General features: G+C 36.5%; 1 protein-coding gene across 1 annotated transcript in view; it reads right to left on the bottom strand.

The window, feature by feature from the left end:
- DARS1 (aspartyl-tRNA synthetase 1) overlaps positions 1-17626 on the bottom strand; it is a 61537-nt gene extending 43911 nt beyond the window's left edge. Inside the window, exons 1-3 of the mRNA XM_004423862.3 lie at positions 17395-17626; positions 15257-15314; positions 12121-12213 (exon numbers count right to left, since the gene is read on the bottom strand). Coding sequence (XP_004423919.1) covers positions 12121-12213; positions 15257-15314; positions 17395-17460 — 217 coding nt within the window. The 5' untranslated portion in view covers positions 17461-17626. The remainder of the gene's footprint in view (positions 1-12120; positions 12214-15256; positions 15315-17394) is intronic.
- Between the last annotated feature and the right edge of the window lie 1273 nt (positions 17627-18899).

An 18899-nucleotide genomic window follows, 5' to 3' on the forward strand; every position in this document is an offset into this window, starting at 1 on the left:
TATTTTAGCTGCTCTAATAGTGCAGACAGAGGCAGCACAGACCTAGCTGCGCTACAAAGTCATCCTGTGATGAACTCTAGTGCTACACAGAAGACTTTGAGAGAGAATGGAGAATTCATAGGACTTACAAAGGGTGAGCACAGGAAAATGTCTCTGGGTCAGCACGAGGGGGTAACATTTAGTGCTAAGGGTTTCGTAAAGAGTAAAAGCTTTGGAATCAAAAGACCTAAGTTCATATCCTATCACTTCCTATGAACGGGCCAGTGGGAAAATTATTAAACCACTTAATGCCTTAGTCTTTCATCTGCAAAATGGAGAAAATAACAGTATATTACTATGGAATTTTCTTCTATACTCTTAAGGATTATATAAGTAATATGTTTAGAGTTGTAACAGACACCCAATTAATTTTAACTATAAATTAATATTACTAGTTAATGTTTATTATTATTATTATTAATAGCACCACTGCTACTGGCTACTTATCTGAGGACTGATTACGATTCCTATTTCACAGCTGTATTATTATGTGCAAAAACTATGCTGGGTGCTAAGAACATGAAGTAAATATTTGTTAGACACTCATGATAGACTATTACGGGAAAAAAGTGATAAAACCATATATAGAGTATAATCTCGATTTTGTTTGTGTAAGAAGTATATTAAAATTGACTGCATAGGGAAAAAACCACCAAAACGTGAAACTGATTGTATTAGCCACTGACCAAAATGTGGCTATTAACAGATGGTGAAATTATAGGAAATTATTCTGTTCTTCCTATCTTTCTGTATTTTCTGAACTTTCTACAATAAGCATGTACTGCTTTTCTAATCAGAAAAAATAATTTTTAAGAGGACAATACAATCAGAGGTAGGTGTAGAAGAAAGGTATGCGTTAAAAGGAAGTCCTGGCCATGTTCAAGATTCAACACAAGCAATATGCAGAACCTGAGAAGTTTTAAGAGGCTAAATATAGAAGCAAATGCACTCCCTAAGATTTGACATGCCTGCTAGGGAAAAGAAATCATGAAGTCAACGATTATGGGTGACGTGAAAAAGGTTCACTGTTCTCTTTTAATGTTTAATGTATTTATTGTATCTAATTCTAAAAATTAAACCTCTTATTTTTTAAAAAAGCCAACGGATGGGAGGAAGGGGTGAATTAGTGAGACCAGTACCATGAGCATATTATATTATAAACCTACAGTTAAGTAAAAATGTACCAGCAAAAAAACAGCCAGATCAATGGAGTATAAGAATTGAGAACAGACCCCATTAGAGAAAAGAGATCCTAATTCTAGATGGAATTCAGAAGATTAAAAAAGAAGGGAGAACTTTCTAAGTTTAAAAAATATAGAACGTCTATACACAAAAAATTAAAAGAAAAGACTCTGGGAAAAAATATTTGCTGAATGACATATAACCTATATGAGTAATATCTTTAATACATAAAGATCTGAAAGATTTATGAGTAAAGAACATTGAGATCCCAATAGATAAATGGGCAATGGACTAGAATAGATAACTTGAAAGAAAAAGAAAAAAACCCTAGTAAGGAAAAAAATGTTACTGGAAATGAAAATAATGCAAGTTGAAGTAAACAATGATGACACGTTATTTACCTCTTAAATTAGCAAAGATTTAAAAATATATAATGTTATCCAATGCTTGGGAGAATTAAGTGAAAAACGTTCCTTCATAATTTGCTGATGGAAAGGTAAACTCACACAATGCTTTCAGAGAACAGTTTGGCAATGGGTATTAAAAGGCTTAAAAATGCTCTCTTTGACTCAAGAAATATATTTCTTAGAATGTACGTTAAGGAAATTAAGTATGGAAAAAGACTTAGTGACAAAGATGTTCATAACAGTATTATTTATATAAAAGAACTGAAGTTCTATTATCACTCACTTCATATTTACGTAGTCTTCACTGGTGGAACAGATCTACATGTGACTCTAATGCTACAGTTCTCAAGCTTTCTGTGTTCAAAGCACTTTCAAATACTAGAACCTTCCAAATACTAGGTCCACTCAAAAAGATTTTTAAAAGACACAAAACAAAACCAGACCTGGTTTGCTGGTAAATAGAACTGTCCACTCAGACCTCTATCAAGTACTTTTGAGACCAAGTTCTTGCCAGGTGTTAGTAAACAAAACTGTTCTTTCTTTGGCTCTGGTGGGTGCTACACTGCACACGGCATGATCTTCTTACTTCAATGTGTTGCAAGGCACTATCTTATAGACACTGGTGAGTGATAACAAGCAGCAGTGTGTGTGTGTGACCCCTTTTACGTAAATTTAAAAAATAAAGGATATATCCATGCTTCTAAATGCATTTTTCCCCTAGAATACAAAGGAACAACAGTGGTTATTTTGGGGGGAAGAGACTGTGAGGGGATGGAGGAGCCAGAATTGTGAGACTTCTGTTTTTCATTTTATATCTTTCTTGGGCTATTGGAATTTTTATTTTTGCTATATCCATATGTTGTTTTGTATTCTAAGAAGCAAATATGTATTTCTCAGTTTAGCAAAAAGTTCTTACTGCATAAGTTAGTATAGGAACTTTACAGGACAGATTAATCAACTGCTACATATTACTCATCTTTCTTCTTGGAACCCTCCAACCAGGAGACAGTTTATAGAAAGGAAAAGAAAGTCAATGTTTAAAACAGACAAATGCATTCACCATTTTCAGATATTTTAAATTTAAGTCCTTAATAGTTAAAAATTTGTGTTGCATTTTGATTCTTAAGTTTTTAGAAGTGGTTTATTTCTTAAATTTACATAAGAGTATTGTTTTAGAAAAATGTAAAGTTGGAAACTTTCTTTTATAGCACCAGGTGCAATTTTTATTTCTAAGCTGAAGACCAAACATGGTAGGTAGTCAAGACAAAAAGGTTTACTCTTATGTCTGTATGGTGATGGCTCAATAACCAAGAGGGCTTTCGTGGGAGAACTAGGTTATCAAAGATGTGAGGCAATCTTATGTTTTCATCTCTTCCTACTCTTTTAGCTTGCCAAGCTCCTGTACTGATTATTTAGATAACGTACTTTAACTTCCTAACACCCAACATTAACATCTTCCTTCATCATTTATGTTAATCAGTTAGGGAATAAAACAACAAAGACCTAAACATTTTCAAGTACTTTCCATTTGTTATTTCTCCTGAAATATTCTTGCATGGATATAAGCTGAGGTTCTGACCTTTGGTATTAAAAATCTTAAACTATCTGATACGAAAATAAACTAGCTATTTTGGAAGTATAAGTAAGTATATAGGAAGAATAGCACTGAAAGAAAATTATTTGTGACAATGACTTCCATGTAGTATGTACAAAATTTGAAAGGAACCACACACATTTCAATTACTCTTTCAATATGCAGACTTAGCTCATAAGCTTTCGCAACTGAAAGAAACTAATTTTAAGCCTATCAAGAGTCAAAAATTTCTCCTTAGCCCTATATAAAATACCTGATTTTAGGGATGGCATACATAAACCTACTGTAAGAAATGATCTTAATTTTTAAAAATATGTACAAACATATCACTTATAAACATATCACTTATAAATATATATGCACCCAACATAGGAGCACCAATGTACATAAAGCAACTATTAACAAACCTAAAAGGAGACATCAACAACAACACAATAATAGTAGGGGATCTTAACACCCCACTTACAACAATGGATAGATCATCCAGACAAAAAGTCAATAAAGAAATAGTAGACTTAAATGAAAAACTGGACGAGATGGACCTAGTAGACATATACAGAGCACTCCATCCAAAAACAGCTGACTACACATTCTTCTCAAGCGCGCATGGAACATTCTCTAGGATAGACCATATGTTGGGAAACAAAGCAAGCCTCAATAAATTTAAGAAGATTGAAATCATAACAAGCATCTTTTCAGACCATAAGGCTATGAAACTGGAAACGAACCATGAAAAAAAAACTGGGAAAGTGACAAAAATGTGGAGATTAAACAACATGCTACTGAACAACCAATGGATCATTGACGAAATTAAAGGAGAAATCAAAAACTATCTGGAAACAAACAAAAATGAAAATATGCCATATCAAACCATATGGGATGCAGCAAAAGCAGTCCTGAGAGGGAAACTCATAGCTATACAAGCCCACCTTAACAAACAAGAAAAAGCCCAAATAGGCAACCTTAAATTACACCTAACAGAACTAGAAAAAGAAGAACAAACAAAGCCCAAAGCCAGCAGAAGGAGACAAATAATAAAAATCGGAGCAGAAATAAATGAAATTGAGACCAAAAAACCAGTAGAAAGGATTAATGAAACAAAGAGTTGGTTCTTCGAGAAGATAAACAAAATTGACAAACCCTTAGCCAGGCTTACTAAGAAAAAAAGAGAAAAGGCTCAAGTAAATAAAATTAGAAATGAAAGAGGAGAAATTACAACGGATACCACGGAAATACAGAGGATTATAAGAGAATACTATGAGAAATTATATGCCAACAAATTGGACAATCTAGAAGAAATGGATAAATTCTCAGACTTATACAACCTCCCAAAATTGAACCAAGAAGAAATGGAGAATCTGAATAGACCAATAACAAGTAAAGAGATTGAAATAGTGAATTTGTCAAAGGTGTGGTGTGTGGTGATGGGTTGTAATTAGTATTTTGGTGGTGAACATGATGTAATCTATGCAGAAATAGAAGTACAATGATGTACACCTGAAATTTTTACAATGTTATAAACCAATGTTACTGCAATAAACAAAAAATTTAAAAAAAATAAAATAAAATAAAAAATAAATAAAAAAAGATATATAAAAAAAAACAAAAACAAAATATACAAAGAACTCTAAAAACTCAACAATAAGAAAACAAACAACCCAATTAAAAAATGGGCAAAAGTTCTGAACTGCCACTTCACCAAAGAAGATATACAGATGGCAAATAAGCATCTGAACACTGACAATAGTAAATGCTGTCAAGGATATGCAGCAACAAGAACTTTCATTCACTGTTGGTGGCAATGCAAAATGGTATAGCCACTTTAGAAGATGGTCTGGCAGTTTCTTACAAAACTAAACATAGGCTTACTATATGATCCAGCAATCATGCTCCTAGATATTTACCCAGATGACTTGAAAATTTATGTCTACACAAAAACCTATATATGAATGTCTATAGTGGCTTTATTCATAATTGCCAAAACTTTGAAGCAACCAAGATGTACTTCAATAGGTCTACAGATAAACTATGGTATATCTGTACAATGGAGCATTATGCATTGATAAAAAAGAAATGAGCTATGAAAAGACATGGTGGAATGTTAAATGCAATTGCTAAGAAGCCAATCTGAAAAAGCTACATACTGTATGATTCTAACTATATGACATTCTGGAAAAGGCAAAACTATGGAGACAGTAAAAAGATCAGTGGTTGCCAGAGGTTCTGAGGAAGGGGGACAAGGATGAATAGGTGGAGCACAGGGGATTTTTAGGCCAGTGAAACTATTCTGTATGACACTGTAATGGTGGATACACGACATTGTGCATTTATCAAAACTCAGAACTGTACAACACAAAGAGTGAACCCTAATGTAAACTACAGACTTTAGTTAATAATATTGTACTAATATCAATTCAACAATTGTCACAAATGTAGCACTCTAATATAAGATGTTAATAACAAAAGAGATTGGAGGGAGGGAGGGGAAATGGGAACTTTCTGTACTTTCTGCACAATTATTCTGTAAACCTAAAACTACTCTAAAAAATAGTTTGTTTTTTAAAAAGTAATAGAACTGTACCACAAAAGAAGTCAATTTTACTGAATGTTCATTTAATAAAACAAATCCCAGACACATTCTATCAGAGATACAATTAAAAAAAAAAAAATGTACAACCCAAAATTTCACAATGTTAGAAACCATTAAAACATCAATTAAAAAAAAATGTACAACGCTGTCCTTAATTTAAGGAAAAAATATACAGATATTTGCAATATAAACAGACTTTTTTTTTTTTTTTTTGCATAACAGGATTCTAGTTGTCATACTTTTGACACTATGATTTCAACTCTTTCATTTCCTTATTCATGGTTTTGCAGTTTTGCTCTACTTGAAATTGCCAGCATGCATCGTTTTCCCATGTCCAGTTTTAATGTGTTACCACCTCTGGAATAAAAGCACATGAATGATTCCAAACAAATCATATTTATTGACATAATTGTTCCTATGTAAGATATAGGAAGAAAGGAGTAGCAGCAATCAGGGTTTTGCAAATTCAAAGCACAAGATTTCATTTACTTTTTTAGATAACATACTTTGGCAGAAATCAAAAACACTGACAATCATTACTGGCAACAATGTGGAGAAAGTGGTACTGTCACATATTTGTGGGAGTATAACTGAGTATACCTTTTTTGGAGGGTACTCTGATATGAGAAAATTTTAATATGCATATGCATACCCTTTAACCCAGCGATTTCTCTTTTAAACATCTATCTTGGAGAAATACCACCTTACGTAGATCTATAACTAGTGTCATGGAAGGATCTCCATGAAACACTGTTAATTGAAAATAAAAAAGTTACAGAATAACATGTAAAATATGATGTCATCTACGCAAAATAAGACAAATTAAAACTCACATACATAAAACAAATAAAAGACTGTACGTATGTATGTATGTGCGTGCACTGCATATGTGCATTTAAGGAAAGATTTTTGGAAAGACTGAACAAATTATCAAGAATTAATAGAAAAGGTTGGGGCACAGAATAGGCAGTAGAGAAGAAAAGGGAATGTCATTTCTGTAATCTTTCAAAAATTCATATGAAAATATTAATATATTACTTGGGTAACTTACACACACAGACATATAAACTTAAAAACAAAATAGGATTTTCCAATTAAAACTTATGAAAACCAGATCAATGCAAAATTCCAAAAAAACATTATTGAAACTTAACCTAGTACTACACTAAAAGAATACCACCCACACCTTTGACAAATTCAGTTTATTCCAAAAACCCAAAAATGGTTCAACATTAAGAAATCCATTATTGTAAATCACTGCAATTACATATAGTTGATTTTTTTTTAGAGAGTTTGCATTCTTTTTTTTTTTTTGAGGAAGATTGGCCCTGTGCTAACACTGTTGCCTGTCTTCCTCTTTTTCTCTTTTCTCCCCAAAGCCCCAGTACATAGTTGTGTATCATAGTTGTAGAGTTGTAGCTCTTCTATGTTGGACGCCGCCTCTGCACGGCCTGATGAACAGTGAGTAAGTTCGCGCCCAGGATCCAAACCAGTGAAACCTGGGGCGCCAAAGTGGAACACGCAAACTTAACCGCTACACCACCAGGCTGGTCCCTATAGTTGATTTTTGTTATCTGTGGCAGTTATATTCTATCAAGTCACCAGGAACAATGAATTAGTGAATACTGAACCACTGCTCCTACGGGAAATACAGGGTTAGGTTCCTGTGAGCCTCTGGTCACAATATTTTCATTAGTCCATCAATATATAACTCTGTGTTTCTGTTTCAAGACAACTTATTTAATATATATTGTTGATTCATTATCATTGAACTCATGGCCAACAGCAGCATAACTCATGCTTGAATGGAGCTTATCTAACACATATTTTCTCTTTAAGGCATCTCATAGCTTTCTTGCACTTAGGAACACTAGAAAACACTTCAGCACTATGCCTGGGAGCCATTTTAAACCGCCAAATCACCAACAAAAACCACAAAACTGTGAAGAACATAGCATTAAATAGATTGTAAAAAGGATATTTGTTTATAAGAGCTGATACAAGGCAGAGCTTCACTGTGTTTGACCTCAGCTGAGAATGTATGCATTGGGGGACTCAAGTTTTTACCACTGTGCACATGCGCATGTCTGGCATGTCTGTGAATGACAGTGAAAATACAAGTACAGTCATGTACCACATAACTATGTTTCAGTCACTGAAAGGGTATATACAATGGTGGTCCCATAAAATTATAACGGAGCTGAAAAATTCCTATCCCCTAGTGACATCATGGCAAGAGAAAAGGAAACTGCAGAAGAAAAAGAAGAACCCCCAAGAAAATTCGCAGTGAAGAGTTTAGCAGAAGCTTTTGCAGACCTCAACAAGCTCTTTAAAGAGTTTGAAAACATGGACTCCCAACACCAAAAGGTTTTCATTAATAGGAATGTTCATGGTGCATCTGCTTACAAGCAAATCTACGATAAAAAAAGAAACAAAGTGAACCACCATGGACATATTTCTGAAAAGACAGACACCTCCACAACAAGAGCCTCAGGCAGGTCCTTGAGGAGGTATTTCAGAAGAAGGCATTGTTACCATAGGAGATGACAGCTTCATGCGTGTTACTGCTCCTGAAGACCTTTTAGTGGGACAAGCTGTGGAGGCAGAAGATAGTGATATTGATGATCCTGACCCTATGCAGGCCTGAGCTAACGTGTGTGTTTGTCTTAGTTTTTAACAAGAAAGTTTAAAAAGTTAAAAAAACAAAAAACAAAAAAAAATTTTTTAATAGAAAAAAGCTTATAGAATAAGGACGAAAAGAAAATATTTTTGTACAGGTGTACAATGTGTCTTTTAAGCTAGGTGTTATTACAAAAGATTAAAAAAGTTACACAAAATTAAAAAATTTATAAAGCAAAAAAGTTACAGTAAGCTAAGGTTAATTTATTATTGAAGAAAGAAAAATATTTTTTTTATAAATTTAGTGTAGCCTAAGTGTATAGTGTTTATCAAGTCTACAGCAGTGTGCAGTGATGTCCTAGGCTTCCACATTCACTTACCCCTCACTCACTGACTCACCCACAGCAACTTCCAGGCCTGCAAGCTCCATTCATGGTAAGTGTCCTATACAGGTGTACCATTTTTTATCTTTTATACTGTATTTTTACCCTACCTTTTCTATGTTTAGACACACAAATACTTACCACTGAGTTACAACTGCCTACAGTATTCAGTACAGTAACATGCTGTATAGGTTTGTAGCCTAGGAGCAATAGGCTGCACCAAATAGCCTAGGTGTGTAGTAGGCTATACCACCTAGGTTTGTGTAAGTACACTCTATGATGTTTGTACAACAAAATCACCTAACACACTTCTCAGAACATATCCCCGTTGTTAGGTGACACATGACTGTATTGATTCTGGGGTTACAATTACATTTTAGCAACTAGGTGAATTTGCAAGTAGACAATCCATGAATAATGAGGATCAACTATATTTTTAATTTCTTATTATATAGAAAATTTCAAACACAAAAGCAGAAAGAATAGTATAATGAACCTCTAAATACATTCAACACAATTATATTTTGAAGGAAAAAATTGCTGGAAAAAAGTCTGATAAAATTTAACATCTATTCCTGGTAACAGAAAACCTGGACTAGAAGAAAACTTCTTTTAGTCAACTTTTTAAACTTTGGCATTGTTTTCTAATGACATTTTATGCAGAACACCTAAAATCATAAAATAACTCATCAGGAGTGAGATAAACATTTGAAAGAAAAGGACAAAATGATCATTATAAATGATACCAATGTCTACCTATAATCTCCACATACTTCAATAATTATGAACTCATGCCATTTCTTGTTTCAGCTTTACCCCAATCCACTAATCCCTCAATTCCTGTACTGTTTTGAAGCAAACTTCAGCCAAATTATTTTATCTGTACATAATTCAGTATGGATCCCTAAGAAATAAGATCTTTTTAAAAATGTTACCACATTTCTATTACCTCAACTAAAAGAAATGAACAATTTTTTTGTGTGTGTGAGAGGAAGATCAGCCCTGAGCTAACTAACATCCAATACCAATTCTCCTCTTTTTGCTGAGGAAAATTGGCCCTGGGCTAACATCCATGCCCATCCTCCTCTATTTTATATGGGACGCCACCACAGCATGGCTTGACAAGCAATGCATCGGTGCGCACCCGGGATCCGAACCTGCAAACTCTGACTGCTGCAGCGGAGCTCGCGCACTTAACTGCTACACCACCGGGCCGGCCCCTACATGAACAATTTTTTAACATCAAATATACAGTCAATGTTTAAATTTCCAAGAGTGTCAAGTGTACCTTTTTTTTTTTAAACTATATATTTAAATTAGGATCCAAATAAGTGATTGATTGAGAGATATCTTAAGTCCATTTTAATCCATAGGTTCCCTCTCCCTTTTCAATTTGTTTGTTGAAGAGACCAGGTTGTTTTTGCCCAGTAGTTTTCTATAGTCTAGATTTTGCTGATTGTCATTTAACACATTCGTTCCTTTGTGCTATGTTTTTCTTGTAAGTTGGTAGTTAGATCTAGAGGCTTACTGAGATTCAGGTACAATTTTTTGGGCAAGACTACTTTATTGGGCGGTGTTGTGTTCTTTCAGGAACAGACAAAATATTTTTGGTTGTCTCTCTATTGTGTCGTTAGCAATCACTGATTATCAATGCCTAGACAGTTTACTAGAGGCAAAGATGGTGATGTTCTAACATTCTTTTTTCACTTCATTAGCTGGAATACTTCTCTAAAGAGGCACTTCCCCACATCTACCATTTGATTAGCCAGTGGTATAAAAATCATACAGAAATGATACTTGCTCTTTACTTACCAGTTCAAAATAATGAGCTTGTTCCATTGGGTGACCACCTAGGTTTTCTGTTTGTTTGCCTTAGCATTATTATAAACTTACGGATTTAAACATATCTGATGTGTTTCAGTTCACTGCAGTTATCCTTATTGATACTCCAAGTGTTCCATTTTTGGGATGGGAGTGAAGGGAAGTATTCTTGGTTCAAGCTTACAGGTAGCATGTATTCAATCTTGTAATTTGCTAAATAACTATGTTTAGGAAACAATGTGCCCAGTTTGGCCAAACAAAGGCTCCCCACAAGGGCTCCCAGTCTAATGGGAGAAAGACAAGTAAATGCAGGATTACAATACAACGTGATTATCTGTTGGTAGAATACATGGCCCAACCTTTCAGGAAGGCAAAAAAGTTAAAACTCCCCCAGTATCCTTCTCAAAGTCCATCCGTATTTATCTATCTGGAGGGAGGATCTTGGAAGAATAGACAAACTCTTAATAGTAGTGATCCTGAGAGTGAGATATATGTATAAAATGTTGGAATTTTAAAAACAATGGGCGTAGATAATTCTATAATAAATATTTTAAAACACCATGTAAGAAATGCTATAACACAGAATGTATTAAATACTACAGAAGCAATTAACTGTGCTAGGGAGACAGGTGTCTTAGAAAGCTTCTGGATTCAGTTCGTATTCTACCAATTACTATGAGAACTTGGGCAAGTACCTTTATCATTCTGAGCCTCAGACTCCTCATTTATCAAGTGGAATAGCAATGCCTGTTCTGCCTACTTTACAAATTTGTAGGAATGATCACATGTGAAAACGTTTGTGAAAAGTATAAAACTTATAAACTAATACAAGTGTCATTAATATTTTTAGACAATTCTGAATACTAGGCAAGGACAATTTTCCATAAGGAATTGAGGTTTGTCTAAACTATCCTAATCTTTCTTCTCTATTATTAATGCTAAATTCTTAGTACTGTCCAATAGAACTTTCTACAATGATAAAAATATTCTGTATTTGTGCTGTCTGTCCAATAGGGGAGCCACTAGACACTATGGCTATTAAGCACTCAAAATATAGCTGGGGACTGAGCTATTGAATTTTAATTTAAATTTAAAAGGCTACATGTAGCTAGTGGCTACTGTATTGGACAACCCAGTCTTATAGCCTTATCTCTCTTCCACCTCTCTCTCTAAATATTAGAATATTTACAAATGAAAAGCTTCTCAAAAACACTCTTCACTTCAAAATATTAAACTTTTGAGAGATGCTAGAAAAGTACCTTAAAGTCTTAGATTTCATCTGAGTCTTTAAGGTCAAATTATTTTCAAGGATATCTTCTAAGAACCTAAAATTAATTAACCATGGATTAATACTTTACAGTGATTTAAGAAAGAAAACAGGTATTTTTGTTTTGTTTTTAAAGATTTAATTGGTCTGTCAGGAATCTGCAAAACAAAAAATTCAGAGTACTTATCAAAAGGACTTAATCATTAAATCAATCTTACCTTTAGCTCTGCTTGTATGAACCCTTGCACGCACCCAAACAACTTCATCAGCTTTTTGTACTGTCAAGTCACTAACCCGAACCAAAACTCGATCTGCAGCAAATAAGTGAAACAATTTTCTAATTAAGAATTTACAAAGAGATCATAATTATTTTGGTTTGACAGCTAGCGTAAGTACTTGGTATTATCTTAATTTTCAATCTCCGACACCACCTTCTTTTTTTGTCACCCTCCATATGCATTTGCCTCAAGTTTTGCAAACTGTACTTTCTAAACATCGCTCTAAAATCTATCCAATTCTCCTTCATCTTCATAGCCACCATCCCAAACCAAAGTACTATTATTTCTTGCCTAAACTACAGCAATAGCCTTCTAACTGGCAAACCCCTGATCCCCTAATTCAGTCTATATTGGAGTCAAAGAGAGAGTTTCAAAACGCAAATCTGCTAAACACTTTAATGACTTATAAGGCCAAATAGAGCCTGTCTTCACCTGCCTTTGCCTAAGCGGACACGGTATTTTTGCTTGCCTGCCATAGTATGTAAGTCACCTAGCCACCAGGGAGGATTCTCTGCCAGGTCTGGATAGTCACAGTACCCCATTCCCCAGGACACAGTGACTGATCCAGGGAAGGGCATGTTACTCAAACTGAGCTAATCCAAGTCCTTCTCTGGGACTTAACAATATTGAGATTCTGAAGATGAAGCTCTCTTCCCTGGGGTTGCTGACTTGAGATGGTGTAAACCCACGGCTGCAGTTTCTACCACCCGAGTTTGCAGGACGAGAGAATAAGGCAAATAATCTAAAACAAGCAGAGCCAAGAAGTGGAGACCAAAAGCCCTGAAGATGCTGCTTGAGCCTCTACATCCAATCATGCCTTATGCCATTTCACTCTTTGTTTCCTATAGTTATGTGAGCCAATAAATTCCCCTTTTGGCTGTAAGTGAGCCACAACAACTATTTCCCCCAATACCAATAACAAAGTATTACATCCATCTAGGGCCCCTCAAACAGGAAAACTGTGACAAAACAATTATTAGGTGAAGATAGTGATACGAGGCATTCATGATCCAGAAATCGTTTTGTTATCATTTTAAATATGCAATAATTTGAATATTAGAGAAAAAAATTTAAGGATTAATTAAAAATATAGTAATAGACATGACATCATGACACCAACAGTAATAAAAGATCTCTATTTTCAAAGGTTACATTGCCTAATTGTAACCAAATCTGTCAATATCACGTGCAACAAAACCTAGTTTCTACAATACTAAAAATACCTTTGGGGGGGATATTATAATGAAATCAAATTATATTTTACCTACTACGTCTAAATGTATTTATAATTTGTCTCTTGAAGCAAAGATGCAGCTTAGAGAGAATATGATGTACAGAAGAATACCATGATTCTCATTGCCAAAAGCAAACAGAATGAATGAGGAATTTTTAAGTCAATGGGCATCACAAAAGAATTTCTGCACAACACCGCCAACAGATCTTATAGAGTTAAGCCAACTTAGAAGTTGCCAGCTGTTGTAAACTCAGGCAAAAGAAAGTGTGAAAGAGAAAAGACAGACAAACCAGCATAAAATTTTAAAAGACAGATATGAAAATGCTAAGATTTAAAAAGCAAACGACTTACTAACTAGGCAATGAAAACCAAATGAAACAGAATAACATAAATCTAAGAGTAGACTTTTAAATAAATGTTAAGATAAAGGTAATTTTAATAGTACTTTGAAAAAAAAAGAAGAATGGCCCTTCTTTCATGTGGTATTCCCACTAATCATCATAGGGGTTCTCAACCTTTAACATACTCACACATACTTGGGGCACGTGTAACACTCCCACCAGTATGACTGGCTGAGGCAATGATCAACGGCAGTAGGGTTTCAGTTTGAAAAACTACTACCTCCTCTACACTTTTAGGTCATTGGCATTAGAATAAAGGAATTTGGGGAAATGGAAGCAGATGGGAAAGGAAACTTTATGTTGAGCAAAGTATTAGAATGCTAGCAAAGATAAAACTGAAGGCAGAATTTTACTGTAATGTTACTGTAATCAGATTACATACATAATTTATCTTTCCCTCTGGTGGGGAGAGCTTGTAAGTAGAAGACAGTAGTCTGGATTTCCCAGCCAAATGGGAACAGTAATTACGGCAACGGGTGATTGGGGCTTATGTAAGAGAGTGAAACTCCAGTGAGCTTCTTTGTGTTAGAGCTCAAGGAAGTACAATTCAGGAAGATACTTGAGCTGAAGAAGAGTCTCAAATGACCCCTCCTGCTTGTGCTGGCAGGGGAATGTCATCTTCTGTATTATATTGCTTGTATCCTATTTTATACTCAACTATTTTACTTCACCATCTTTATCTTTTGGAAATGGTTTATTTTTAGCAAACATAGTGAGTCTTTTATTTTTACACTTTTCCAACAAAGCTAGGAAGGAAAAGTAATTTTGTGATCATGCAATACATTGAATCCAAAATAACAATAAAATGGACCTGGAGGTGTATCATTTCCAAAGCATAAATTTTATAGGCAAGCCTCTAAATTAGGAGTACTTAGTACTTCCAATGGGCCAGAATTTAAAGGTCTAATCTGGGCTGTCTACCAAAAGAAAAATTATTATTAAATAGTTAAGATAAATCTGTTGAAATTACATATATAAAATACAAACAAAAGGAAGGTATATATTTACAAACAGAAAAACTGCAGGTCTGAGAGAAACAACAAGTGACAAGTCAAAGAAATTTAATAAAGTCAAGGGCAAAAAGTAAAGAATGTGGCTTTATAAAGCATGCAAAAAGGTTGCATATGATGAAGGCAGTTATTATCAACCATTCTTTTATCTCTTAGGCCAGAGTTAAATCTGTTAAATCTTTTACCTAATCACTTAGGAGTATCTTTTTAATATTTACCATTTAAAATATACTCATTTAACATCTTTTCTTCCTTTTCCAGATTAGGGACCCTAAACTGACAATGTTTACTCAGGGTTATGGCATCTGCTTGGGTTATTAACATCATTTAATGTTTTCAGAGTTATGCCAACCTTACTTAAAACTTTATGAAGAGCTTCCTGGAATGAGAAAGGAAAAAAGAGCTTTATTTATTATCACATAGCTACTAACCTGGTTTTTCTTGTGATTGTATCATTGAAGTTACTCCATATCTTTCTTTAGCAAAATCCTGCAAAAAAATGTTTTTGCATTATGACTTTTTATTTAAACACTAACAGCACAGTAAACACATGACTACAAATAGATATGAAAATGAATTAGTTTTAACTTTCAGGACCATTTCATTAATCCAGAGAGTCGGTAGTTTTTTAAAGTGTGGAAATCTGTCATATCATTTACATATGCACTCTATAGAAAAAGGATAAGCACTCAGTTTGTTTAGTTTGTTTTGAAGATCACCACTCCTGGATGGATATACCATACATAATAGCACTCTCAGATAAAATTTACACAGATGTACAACATATCTTAACTACCTACTTCAAAAGGAGATTACACTACTTCAAAGTAGGGATATAAATTTCCTCCATAAAGGGAGTAGGATGAAGTACCACAGTTTTATTAACTTCCTATTACAGGAAGAGATGTTCAAAGAGAAGCAGAGTTTTTGGGTAAGCTTTCTGAGCACCAGATGTTCACAGTTTTTAGAAATCAGAGATGTTGGATTTAAGCTAACTACAACTTTCTTTTTGTAAAACATCATCAAAAAATTCACCAGCTTCCTGTTTCTAAAAACCAGCTTCAGCATACCAGGTTGCAAGTGGTTCAACACTGACAATATAATATCAAATTTCTTCCTACAGATTTAAAGTCTGGAACAGGAAACAGGAGACCTAGAGTCCAGACTATTATTAACAAACTATACTTATTAAATAAATAAGTGGCCTTTTATTTTAATCTCACTTTACTTCTAAAATGATCTCTTAAGATTCTTCTAGCTATAAAATGACATAACTCTGCCACAATATCTACCTTTTATTTGGCCATTCTGTTCACAGCTCACTTATCACTTGGGTACCAGTATACCCAAGTTATATCTTATATCTAGACCTACGCTATCTGCAAGGGTGCATTGCTAGTTTATATATTTAATCAGATCAAGAATACACAAAAATAATTTCTTTAGACTCTATAAAGGAACTTAAGATGTTGTTGAAACACTTAGTTTCTGTCACTCTACAGCTATGTGTTGTAATCCTCTCCTTTAGATCTGGATGGGATTTCGTTTATACCAAAATAAACCAGACAACATGTTAAGGTGCTTAATGAAAAAAACATTTTTTTGTTGCAAATTAAAAAAAAAAAAAAAAAAACCTTAAAAACAAAGATAACCCCAGCCCTAGTAGAAAGAGACAGTCACACAATGTAGCATGAAGGAGCATCAATAGTTAGTGTGTGTGAACAGAAAAAAAAAGGGGTCACTTATTAGTACTGTTCATGTATCAGCAACCCTTATTCCACCTAATATTCTTAAGATGGCCTATTCCTTATGTAGTCTATCACAAACTCGTAATTCCTCAATAGATAAATTAAGAGCCAGGTTGGGATTAAGGCTCAATTTTACTTTAGCACACATAACTTGTCGCATAGTTTCAAACTTTGATTTCTGAAAAGCACTGAAGGACCACTGGGTGTTATGGATTACCCACATGATTTTGGGTCACTTCATCTCAAACGCATTTTCTGAAAACTTCCCTACCTACCTCACTGGGTCACTTGGAGAAAGGAAATAAAAATGACAAGCGTTCTTTAAAGCTGTCCCATGGAAAATGGTCATTAAACATATTGGCAGATCGTTTTAGGAAGTACTGTCATTATTTGCAAAAACACTAGGAACACGAGGGCTGATTAAAACCGATTACTAGGTGGACATTAAAATTTTCCGGGAGGAGGATGACTACGTGAGGGACGTGCCTAACCCAGGGAGGCTTAAGCGTGACCCCGCCGCTCCTACTTTCGGGGCAGTTGGTGCTTCATGTCCACCCCATCCGAGGACACGCTTCTTGAAGGCCAGGCCTCCCAGGCGCCCCTCTGAGAAATGTGATCCGGAGTGGGTCTGGCCACGCCGCTCGCGCAAGGGCCCTGGAGGCCGGGTGAGGGCTCTGGGCGCCCGGAGCCTAGGCCCGCGGCCTGCACACAAAGTGCCGACAGAGACCCCGAGGGCACGGCCCCGCTCACCCTACTCCCTCCCTCAGCGCAGTCCGGCCCCGGGGTCCGTCCTCCCAGGACCGGGGAAGGAGGAAACCCACTTCCGCCGCGTCCATGATCTCCCGCGGCTTCTCCTGACTCCTGCGGCTGGCGTCGGCGCTGGGCATCGGGACAACTGGACAGGGCAGCGGTCACCACCCTCCCTCGCAGGCTTCCGTAGTGTAGACCTGAGGGGCTTCTCCCTCCCGCACAGTCTCCGCCCTCCCGGAACTCCAGAAACAGCACACGAGCTCGGACTCCGCGTGGAGGGTCGGCTCTGGAAAGATCGCGAGAACCACAGCTTTCTCGAGATCCCGGAGCGCCGTAAGGCGCACTGCCGCGCGCCGCCGTCTGTTCTTCTTGCCCCGCCTCTACGGCGTTTACGCGGAGTTGGAGGGAGTCCCCGGGAACTCGTTATAGTTTCGTGGGATTGGCTCTAAGGGGCGTGGTGCCGGGATACCAGAGGGCGTGTGGTCGAACTCCGTTACTTTTTAGCTCTATCCCAACTGCGACTTCTGGTCTGTTCTCTTTTCGGCTTTATCGGGCCCTCCTGGCTTTAACCGCAGGCTGTTCACTAAAACACCCACCCAAGCTCAGGCCTCGGCTTTTCCTTCCTCGGACTTCCCCACCTTCGCTCTCCCCAGCGGGATCCTAGGAGAGCGCTTTGCAAACCGCTGCTCTGTGTATTGGGACACAGGAGTGCTGGCTTACAGGCATTTGGCTTACTGAGGTAGGATTGGGCACCGGTACCCAAGTGATAAGTGAGGTGTAAACACAATGGCAAAAACCCCCACACAGTTGCCCTGGTTTCCTGGACCTGTTGCAGTGTTAGAGGCAGTGCCTGGTGTTGTCCAATGGATCTCTCATCTCCAGTGGAATGTCCCCAAGTTAGGCTTAAAGTCATTTATGAGTGTTTTATCGCAGTTGAAAGTAATTTGGAGGCTTGGTTAAATACTGTCCCCCTGCTAGACTTCTTTGCACTCCATCAAGTTTTAATGATTTCCGTAGTGTCTTAGCCTGGCTGAAAGTGGCACAGTTAATATTTGTTCAGGAGTGCAGCTAGACCCCCGTGCACGTGAAAGGGCTCTGGAGGCTACCTCATTTAGGGCCTGGGATACAACAGTGAGCAGACAGACGTGGTCCTGGGTCCGGTATGTGAAGTAGAGGTGGGGGTGCTATGGAAGTTTCTTTGAGGGCATTCTCCTCAAGCTCCCCTGAGGAAGTGATACTAAAGCTAAAATCTAAAGTAGGAGTAGGGGTCAGCCACGTGAAGGGGGCTGAAAGAATATTCCAGGTAGAGGGGATTAGGGAGAGAAGGATCATGGCTCAGTTTTGGATGTAGTGCATAGGAGATGCCTTTGAGACATTCAAGGGGAGATGTCCAGGTAACTACTGGCCTTGTGGGGTCTGGAGTGTAGAAGAGAGGTCTGGGCTACAGGTAAAGATGGGTAAGACACTGGTGCGTAGATGGTAATTGAAGTCCTGGACTAGGGAAGAGATTGTTCCAAGAAGAGAGTCTTAACATTGTCAACTGTTGCCTAGACCTCAAGTAAGATGATGACTGAAA

Source organism: Ceratotherium simum, chromosome 9 (assembly GCF_057802395.1).
Source record: "Ceratotherium simum simum isolate JZ-2026a chromosome 9, ASM5780239v1, whole genome shotgun sequence".
Taxonomy (NCBI): Eukaryota; Metazoa; Chordata; class Mammalia; order Perissodactyla; family Rhinocerotidae; genus Ceratotherium; species Ceratotherium simum.